The sequence below is a fragment of the Pneumocystis jirovecii genome, assembly GCF_001477535.1.
Source record: "Pneumocystis jirovecii RU7 chromosome Unknown supercont1.20, whole genome shotgun sequence".
Lineage (NCBI taxonomy): Eukaryota > Fungi > Ascomycota > Pneumocystomycetes > Pneumocystales > Pneumocystaceae > Pneumocystis > Pneumocystis jirovecii.
This window is the reverse complement of record NW_017264794.1, coordinates 61,739-72,378: the sequence shown is the minus strand read 5'-3', so window position 1 is coordinate 72,378 and position 10,640 is coordinate 61,739. Positions and strand designations below refer to the sequence as shown.

Genomic DNA, 10,640 nt, shown 5'->3' with positions numbered 1-10,640 from the left:
CAATGCTTAAATACGCTATGGAAATCTTTCTAAACACTAATTTCTATCAATTCTTATATCAATGTCTATATCAACTTTCACAAACTTCAACTCTGCTCATCAACCTCAACGCTACATACAAACACCGCCCACCCAACTCCACTCCCCCCATTGTCCTATCCCATCATCTCTCCATCACTGCATCTCACCTCGACTCCATGTGGGGTAAATCCGGGGTAGGCGCTGAATGCGCTGATAACGACATGGCACAACAAACAGCGGCCACTCATCCGGGCAATACAGGCTATTTGCACAGGAAACACGCTACTTTATGTGTAATGCACTTTCAATTGATGCTAAAGAGATCATACTCTACTCTTTCCTGCCCTATCCTCATTCATCTAGTAAATATACATGCTGCTCTTATATCCCATTCCCATTTTACATCTAAATCATGAATGAAATCATCATAGCCACTAGCACCCCCCTCATCACACTCCACCCACTCATCCTCAACCCCTCATTCGGCTTCACCTCTCCTGCTTCATCCCCCTCTCCTGTCGTGCACTTCGTAGGCTTACACCGCCTCGTCGAGGTCAAGGTTATTCTTGACGTGACTGTAGATGTGGTTGTGGATGTGCTAGTATGGGTTGACGTCTTTGTGACCCATGTGTCTGTCGTTTGCAGAGATTGGCACTCTGTTGCCTTTGCGTCTTTAATGGTAGTTGTGGTGGTGGTTGTGGTTGTAGTTGTTATGTTTTTAGTTACTATTTCGTGTGGTCTCACTTTTAGTGGCTCTAATGTTGAACATATTCCCTGTATCTTTTTACATGGATCCTCACAGTCACACTCTTTTTTGAAACCACAATTCTTCAGTGAATGATTACATATTTCTTTCAATTCTAGATAGAGATCAAATGCTCTTGCTACCAAATCAAATGCTGCTAATTCTTTTTCTGTTACATGCACTTTTGCATTTCTTCTTACAAGTTTAAATCCTGTTGTGCCTTTTCCTTCCTTAGGTGTATCAGATGAGTCTTTATTTACTGACTTATTATTATTATTATCAGGTCCTTTCGCTCTCGATAAAATAAGGTTTGCATCTTCCATGGCTTTTTCTGCTTCTTCTTTAATTTTTTTATACTTTTCTTCTTTCTTTTCTAAGACCTCTTTTACTTCTTCAAGCTCGTCCTTCAATTTTGAGCATTTTTCTTTTATACGTTTTATTAGCTTTTCACAGAGTTCTTCTCTAACTTTAATGTCACTCTTGGTGTTTTCTTTGCTTTTGCACAAAGTTTCCAACCCATTCTCTGCCTTTTTCAATTGTGTACAGTATATATTAAGTGTATTGTTACATTCTCCTACGTTTGATAAACTACCTTTCAATTCTTCTACAACTTTATTTTCTAAAGCTTCTTTTTCAAGGAATGATTTGCACTTTTTATTGAGTTTTTTGCATTGCCCATCTTTTCCTCCGTTTTTAAGTTTTTCACAATTTTGCTCGTACTTTTTACAATATGGAGCCCAAAATTCACATATTTTTTCCTCTTTTTTAGCTATTTCACTTATAACGTTCATAGTTTCCATATGTCCTTTCAATATATTACATTTAGATTCAACATTTCTAGTGATCTTTTTGCAAACAAGTTCCAAGTCAGAACAAGCCGAAAAAAATTTATTATTTTCTCTTCTAAACCATTTTTCACATCGTTTCTTAGCTTCTTCTTTGCAGCTATTTTCATCTTTTAAATATCCTTTATTTTCTTTTAGCAACTCCTCTTCTAAGTGCTCTATGCTCTTCAGCCGATTGCAATGCTGTTTTAACGTATAACATGACCATTTAATTTCTCTTGAATCTTTTCCTAAGACCTCACATTTTTTCTCTAATTCTTTACAATCCTTTTCTGTTGGAAAATCTCGTTTTTCGTTCAAATGCTCTTGCAAAGCAACTGCCCTCATTCGCAAATCTGTTGACACTGTAAGAGCCGTTTTTATTGGGTTCATACATAGTACAAATAATTCATCACTTTCTCCTTTCGTCTTTTCACAAACTTTTACCAAGTTTTTTTGAAGGGTTTCAAGCCATGTTCTATTTGAACCTTGCAATTTTCCCCGTAACTTATCTTGTAATGCTTCATTTGCTACTGCTTCAAGCCCTTTTTTATAACATGCTGCTTTTAAGTTATTGCAGGGCTTTTCAAGTGGAGCTTGGCTTTTCAAATAAAAACAATCCGACAACAGTTTCGTACACTCTCTTTCACCAAGAAATGTATGCAACATATGCCAACCAATAATTTCCTTTACATTAGCTGGAGCGAAATATTTCTCAATCCTTTTAGAAACAGTTAAAATACGGGTTGTTAACTCCTTATTTAGTTCTTCGCATTTTTCTTTTGGATTATCAGTGATAGTCTTATTACTACATAAATCTTTTAAAATAATATGCTCTTTAAAGTTTCCACATTTTTTTTTAATAACATCTTCACATTGATCTTTAAAAGTATTTTGAGCATCACTCTTGCTTAATAATGCCAATAAAGCGACTTCATCTTTTATTGATGGCCTTCCAATATGAATTCCCTTTTTCACTGCTTCTACGTACAATTTTTCTAGGTCTATTTCTTCTGCTAACCTAATCTTTAATTTCGTAGGATCAAAGTGTGAACCTGGTGCTGCATAAACGAGATTTTCCTTTTGACATTTGCTTGCAAACTCTTTACACTTTGGCTGATCTGTTTCACAGTTTGACCCATAAAAGTAACATTCTTCAAGAAATAATAAACATTTTTCTTTTAATAAATCTTCCTTTCCAAGCACTAGATCAATTCCTTCTTTGAGAGGTTTGCATTTGTATTCTTTCTTAGATACAAGATCTCCACACGTTTTTTCTTCGTCAAGACATAATTTTATTAGCTCATCACTTTCTTTGTTGAATTCTTGACAAACCCCCTTTAACTTATTTTTGCATGTGTTTTTATCCTTAAGGTTCCCTCTAAGTACTCTTAAAAGAGCTTTTTCTGCTACGTCGTCTCGTTTTTTTTGATAACATTTATTCCTCAGTTCATTACATTTATCTTTAAGTTCTGTTGGACATGCTCCCTCCAAAAACAGGCATTGTCGTTCATTCTTCTTACAATCATTATCTTCTAATGTTGAAGCTCCCTTTTTGACTGCTTTATCAAGTTCTGTTTGAAAACTAGTACACTTTGCTTTAACCTTTGTTTCTGATTCTTTGCATTTTGCTTCTATTGTTTTATCATCTTTGCAGATTCCGTCTAACTTTTCTTCTAGTTTTTTTGGTTCTTTTGTTACATTTTTTAAAACTTCACAATACTCTTTCAACCTTTTTTTACATTTATCATTATTTTCATACTCATTTTCTAAAATCAAAGCCAAAAGATATTCTTCTTCAACACTATTCTGTGCTGCAGCCCGCCGCTTGACCGCCCGCGCCACCGCCCGCGCCAAGCTGTGCCTGACGGGGGTGGGCTGCGCTGTGGTGTGTGGCTGAGTTTGAGTTTCCATTAACGTGTTTCGGTTGCATGTCAGGTGTTAGTGCCATGTCTTCAAATTTGAATATTAAACTATTTCTAATTAATTATAGAGTTTTCAAGTAAATTCTGTGATGAAACAGGTATAGTGTGTGCTGAAGTATATCTTTAGTGTGTCCATACAATATTCTGATGTTTGAATATCGTAGTATTTAAATTTGTGTGGGGTAAATGTGGGGTAATCGTAAAATCTGAATAGATAAAAAGTAGAATATAAAAGAACATAAATGAAAAATAAAGGCTATGCAAGCGAAAAATATGGGACAACTGGCTAGGGGACACGTATTCTTTTGGTTATAATGCACTTTCAATTGATGCTGAAGAGATCATACTCTACTCTTTCCTCTCTTACCCTGCCTTCTTATCTAGTAAATATACATGCTGTTCTTATATCCCATTCTCATTTTACATCTAAATCATGAATGAAATCATCATTGCTAATAACACCCCCCTCATCACACTCCACCCACTCATCCTCAGCCCTTCACTCGGCTTCACCTCTCCTGCATCATCTTCCTCTCCTGTCGTACACTTCGTAGGCTTACACCGCCTCGTTGAGGTGAGTGTTATTCTCGATGTGACTGTGGACGTAGTCGTAGAAGTGCTAGTATGGGTCGACGTCTTTGTGACCCACGTGTCTGTCGTCTGCAGAGATTGGCACTCTGCAGTCTTTCCTTCTCCTTCTGTCTTTGTTGTTGTTGTTGTGGTAGTGGTCGTTATGTTTTTAGTTACTGTCTCTATTTTATATGGTTTTACTTCCAATGGTTCTATTTTTGAACATATTTTTTTTATCTCTTTGCATTGGCTTTCACATTTACACTCTTTTTTAAATCCGCATCCTTTTAGTAAATCATGGCATATCTCCCTTAATTCTACATAGAGTCCAAACGCTTGTGCTACTAAATCAAATGCTTTTGCTTCGTCTTCTGTTACTTTCACTGTTGCATCTCTTCTTATAAGTCTAAACGACTTTGTGTCTTTTGCTCCGCTGGGTACGGCTGGTGCATTAGGCACAACTTCGTTTGCTGATTTATTGTTTTCTATTTTTGCTTTTGATAAAACAAGACTTGCTTTTTTCATTGCTTCTTCTGCTTTCTCTTTAACATCTTTGTATTCTTTTTCTTTTTCAACTAACACTTCTTTTGTTTCTTCAAGTTCCTTTTTCAATCCTGGACATTTTTCTTGTACCCGTTCAACCAGCCTCTTACAAGTCTCTTTCCTTACTTTTTCCTTAGTAGAATTATTGCTCTTGCACAGAGTTTCAAGCCCATTAGTCGCATTATTCAATGCTACACAGTATTTTTCAAGAGTTCCCTCACAGTCTGTATTAGTCGACAAACTACCTTTGAATTCATCAATTGCTTTATCTTCTAATTTTTTCTTCTCAAAAAACAATTTACATTTCTCATTAAGTTTTTTACATCCTTTTCCTTTATTTTTCTCAAGCTCATTACAACTTGGAGTGAATTTTTCACAATATGGAGTCCAAAACCTACAATATTCTTCTTTTTTTTCTGCTTCTTTTACAACGTCATGAATTGCCATATGTTCTTTTAATGCGTTGCATTTAGAATTAAGACTTTCATTAATCTTTTTACAGGTAACTTCTAAAGTAGAACATGCATAAGAAAATTTAACATTTCTTCTTCTAATCCATAGTTTGCATAGTTCCTTGGTCTTTTCTCTGCAAATAGTTTCATTTTTCAAGCCTTCTAGCTTTTTTTCCAATAACTTATTCTCCAAATATTCTATACTCTCCAGTCGATTGCAATGTTGACTTAATGTATAACATGGCCACTTAATTTCGCTTGAATCTTGACCTAGAACATTACACTTTTTTTCAAGCTCTTTACAATCTTCTTTCGTCGGATAATCTCGTTTATCATTTAATTGTTCTCGCAAAGCAACTGCCCTCATTCGCAAATCTGTTGACACTGTAAGAGCCGTTTTTATTGGGTTTATACATAGTACAAATAACTCATCACTTTCTCCTTTCATCTTTTCACAGACTTTTACCAAGTCTTTTTGAAGGGTTTCAAGCCATGTTTCATTTGAACCATGTAACTTTCCTCGTAACTTATCTTGTAATACTTCATTTGCTACTGCTTCAAGTCCTTTTTTATAACACGCTGCTTTTAGGTTATTACAGAGTTTTTCAAGTTGACTTTGGCCTTTCAAATAAAAACAATCTGACTGTAGTCTTGTACACTCTTTTTCAGTAAGAAACGTTAGTAATTTATACCAGCTAATTATTTCGTTTGCCTTATTTCCAAGATGTCTGTTTATCTTTTCAGAAACAATTAGAGTGCGTTCTGCTAATCTTTCATCTAATTTATTACAAATTTTTTTCCCTTCTTCAGTTATGTCGCTATTATTTGTACATAAATCTCTTAGAATTTTATGTTCTTGAGGATTTTTACAGTTATTTTTGAGGATTTCCTCACATTTTTTCTTTCTTTCACCAACCTTACCTGAATCACTCAAATGCAAAGTTGATAAAGCTAGAAGAGTAATCGCATCTTTTGCATATGTTCTTCCAATATAAACACCTTTTTTTATTGCTTCCGTATAAAGTTCCTTCAAGTCTATTTTCTCTGCCAATGTAGTCTTTGGTTTTGTAGGATCAAAATCTAAACCTGGTGGTATATAAGTAATCTTTGCATTTTCGCATTTTGTTGTCAATTCTTTACAGTTTGGTTTATATTCATCTTTGCAGCTTGGTTCATAAAAGTGGCATTGTTCAAGTAATGATCTGCATTTTTCTTGAAATTTATTATTTAATGTTTTAATTTCTGTTTTAAGAGTATTACATTTATTTTCCCCTTTCTTTAGGAGATCTTCACACGTTTTTTCTTGATAAAGACACCGTTTCATTAATTCATCACTTTCATCGTCCAATTCCTGACAAACCTCCTCAAGCTTCTTTTTGCATCCTGCATCATTCTTAAGGTTTCCAGAAAGCGCCCTTAAAAGAACTTCGTCTGCTGTTTCATCACGTTTCTTTTGATAGCACGTATTTCTTAACTCGTTACATTTATTTTTAAGATCATTAAGGCATGCTTCTTCTAGAAACAAACAATCTTGTTCATTTTTTTTGCAATTAACAGTTGATGGGTTTGTTAATGTTTTTTCAATTTCTTGTTTTGAATTCTGACATTTCTTTGTTATTTTATCTTTTAGATCTTTGCATTTTCCTTTTATTGTTTCACTATCTTCACATATTTTTTCTAGTTTTGAACTTATTTTATTCAGTTTTGGATCAATTTTTTTTAAGTTTCCACAATATTCTTTAAGTTTTGTTTCGCATTTATCAGTGGTATCCATTTCTTCTTTTAAGATGAAAGCTAAAAGATTTACTTCATCATCTTGTGTTCCCTGTGCTTGTGTCTGCCGCTTAACCGCCCGCGCCACCGCCCGCGCCAAGCTGTGCCTGACGGGGGTGGGCTGTGCTGTGCTGTGTGGCTGAGTTTGGGTTTCCACTAATGTGTTTTGGTTGCATGTGAGATGTTAGAACCATGTCTTCAAATTTGAATTATTCTTAATTAATTTTAAGGGTGTTCAAGTAAATTCAGTGACAAAACTTGTCAGACAAGCACTGTGTGTGCAAAGTATATCTTTAGTGTGTCCATAGAATTATTATGATACGTGCTTAGTATGTATTTAAATTTATGTGGGGTAAAATGTGGGGTAAACGCGAGATAAACGTAAAAATCAATCAGTGGCGATAAATGATAAAAAAACAGTATATACAGAAATAAAGGCTATTTAGACAAAGAATAGTGGTCAATTAGATAGGGAACACGTGATTTCATGTGTAATGCACTTTCAATTGATGCTGAAGAGATGACTCAATTTACCTTACTCTTTCCTCTCCTACCCTGCTTGCTCATCTAGTAAATATACATGCTCATCATTAAATCTTGCTCATTTGCTTTCTAAATCATAAACGAAATAACCATTGCTACTATCACCCCTTTTATTACATTCCACCCGCTCACCCTCAAGCCTTCACTCGGTTTCACGTCCTCTACATCATCCCCTGTGGTACACTTTGTAGGCTTGCATCGCCTCGTTGATGTGAGTGTTATTTTTGATGTGATTGTAGATGTGGTGGTAGATGTGCTTGTGTGTGTCGATGTCTGTGTAACCCATGTATCTGTTGTCTGTAAGGATTTGCATTCAGATGCTTTCGGATCGGTAACGGTTGTTGTTGTCGTTGTTGTTATTGTCGTTGTCGTTATAGTCGTATTCTTTGCTGTTATTTCTTGCGAGTTTATTTCTAGTGGTTTTAATCCAGCACATATTCCATCTATTTTTTCACATATTTCTACGGCGTTACACTCCTTTCTGAATCCACAATCTTCTTTTAGATGGTGGCATATTTCCTTTAATTCTACATATAAATTAAACGCTTGTGCTACCAAATCGAATGCTTCTAGATCTTCTTTTGTCACTTGTATTTTTATATCTCTTTTCATAAGTTTAAAATGTGTTAGATTTTTTACTTTGTTAAGTGAATTAGGTACATTCTTACTTCCTGATTTATCGTTTATTGCTTTTGTTATGGATAAGACAAGATTTGCTTTTTTCATTGCTTTTTCTGCATTATCTTTAATGATTTTATATTCTCCTACTTTTTTTTCTAGCCCTTTTTTTACTTTTGGAAGCTCCTTTTTCAACTTAGGACATTTTTTTTGTACTCTTTCAAGTAGTTTCAGGCACAATTCTTCTCTAACAGTTTTATTTTCTTTTTTGGTCTTAGTATTATCCATACACAAAGTTTCGAGTCCGTTATTTGCATTATTTAATTGCGTACAATATTGATCAAGAGTTGTTATACAATTGTTTTTATTGTCAAGATGTCCCTTAAATTCTATCATAACTGCATCTTCACGATCTTTTCGAACACGATACGGTTTACAATTCTCTTTAAGTTCTTTGCATTTTTTATTATTTCCGTCTGCATTTGTTAGATTTTTGCAACTTGACATGAACTTATCACAATATGATTCCCAAACACTACAAATTGATTCTCTTTCATCTTCACTCTTTGCCTTATTCACAATATTTTCCGTTTTCATATGTTCTTCTAATGCTGCACATTTAGATATAACATTTTTTGTGACAATTTTGCAAGTAATGTTCTGTGATAGACATGCAAGAATAAACTGTGATCTTCCTTTTTTGGCCCAACTATTACAATGTTCGCCAAGTTTTTCTATACATGAATCGAACTCATCCAGGCCTTTTGTTTTTTCTTCCAACAATTTTTCTTCCAATTGTTCTGCAATTCTTAAACGATCACAATGCTCATTCAGTGTACGACACGGCCACTCAATCTCTTTTGAATCTTCACCTAATGTTCTACATTTTTCTTCTAGCTCTTCACAATCCTTTTTCGTTGGGAAATCTCGTCTTTTGTTCAAATCATTTCGCAAAAAGACTGCCTTCATTCGAAGGTCATATGAAAGTACTCGAGCCGCTCTTGCAGGATTTGTGCACAATACAAATAACTCGTCAGTCCATTCTTTAAATTTCTTACATTCTTCTACAAGTTTTTGTTGAAATTTATTAAGCCATATTTCTTTTGAACCATGCAATAGTCCCCTCAATTTGTCTTGCAACACTTCATTTGCTATTGCATCAAGTCCTTTTTTATAACATGCTGCCCTTATATTCATACATTTATTTTTGATATCTGAACAAGCTTTTTCATAGTAAAAGCAATAAGATTCTAGCTTTGCACAATCTTCATTGCTAAGAAATGTCGGTAACTTTTCCCACATAATAATCCCAGTACTTCCTTTTGTTACGTCGTAGAGATGATTATTGAGAACTTTTGATTTGAAGATTTTGCAAGTTTCTTTAATATCATCTTCTAATTCTTCACATTTCTTTTCCCCAACTTTACTTAGTTCTTCTCCCTGGCATAAATCTTTTAGAATCCCTTTTTCTTTAGGATCTTTGCATTTATCTTTAAGAATTTTTTTGCATTTCTCATTTTTATTAGACTGATTCTGACTTGAATCTAAAATTAACAATGCCAATAAGTCTGTTGCTTCTACTGGCGGTGGCTTTCTAATAAAAATCCCTTGTTCTGCTGCCTTTTCATAAAGTTCTTTTAGGCCTATTTTCTCTGCCAAAGTGGGTTTTGATTTTGTAGGATTAAATTCTGAACCCTGTATGGTATAAATAAAACCTTTTTTTTTACATTCATTTTCAAGATCATTACATTTTGGCTTGTCCGCACCTTCACAGTTCTTCCCATAAAAATAGCACTTTTTGAGTAATAAAAGACACATTCCATTAACAGTACTTGTGAGTAAGGTATTTACTGGTATTTTTAAAGAACTACATCTTTTTTCTGCTATTTTCTCTAATGATTGACATGTTTTTTCCTGGTTAAGACACATTTTCATTATTTCATCACTTTCTTTGCTTAATTCAAGACAAACTTCTTTAAGCTTCTCTTTGCAGTTTCCATTTTTTTTAAAGCTTCCATTAAGTGCTCTCAAAAGAGCTTTTTCTGCAACATCATCACGTTCCATTTGATAACATTCATTTCTCAACTCATTACATTTATCTTTAAGGGTAGGACATGCTCTTTCTAAAAATAGACATTGCTTTTCTTCCTCACTACAATCATATTGTTGATTTTTTAATAATTTTTCAAGTTCTGTCTCAAAATGAGTACATTTTTGAGAGACCTTAGTTTTCAATTCAATGCATTTTTCTTTTTCTTTTCCAGTTTTACAAATATCTTCAAGTTTTTTGTGAATCTCTTCAGGTTGTAATTTTGCATTTTTTAGTCCTTTACAGTATGTTTCTATCTTTTTTCTACATTCTTCATCATTGTTATAATCCTTTCCTACAATTAAAGTAAAAAGATGAATTTCTTCATCTGCTCCTTGCACTACTTTCTGTGTCTGCCGCTTAACCGCCCGCGCCACCGCCCGCGCCAAGCTGTGGCCGACGAAAGTGGGTGGGTTGCGTTGTGGTGTGTGGCTGAGTTTGAGTTTCCATTAGCGTATTTTGATTGAACGTGAGATGTTAGAACCATGTCTTCAAATTTGAATTATTCTTAATTTTAAGGGTGTTCAAGTAAATTCA

At 34.4% G+C, this 10,640-nt stretch overlaps 3 protein-coding genes across 3 annotated transcripts; all 3 read right to left on the bottom strand.

Annotated features, from left to right (window-relative positions):
• Nucleotides 1-426: 426 nt before the first annotated feature.
• On the bottom strand, nt 427-3,504 carry T551_03670 (uncharacterized protein; the record flags this gene model as incomplete). Its single annotated transcript, XM_018375933.1, has 1 exon — nt 427-3,504. One exon carries the CDS (start codon nt 3,502-3,504, stop codon nt 427-429), a length of 3,078 nt encoding a protein of 1,025 aa, XP_018227881.1.
• A 437-nt stretch (nt 3,505-3,941) lies between these two features.
• On the bottom strand, nt 3,942-6,959 carry T551_03669 (uncharacterized protein; the record flags this gene model as incomplete). Its single annotated transcript, XM_018375932.1, has 1 exon — nt 3,942-6,959. A coding segment is annotated over one exon (3,018 nt), but the record flags the coding sequence as incomplete, so codon positions are not given.
• Nucleotides 6,960-7,465: 506 nt separating this feature from the next.
• On the bottom strand, nt 7,466-10,501 carry T551_03668 (uncharacterized protein; the record flags this gene model as incomplete). The annotated part of the gene is made up of 1 exon (XM_018375931.1): nt 7,466-10,501. A coding segment is annotated over one exon (3,036 nt), but the record flags the coding sequence as incomplete, so codon positions are not given.
• Between the last annotated feature and the right edge of the window lie 139 nt (nt 10,502-10,640).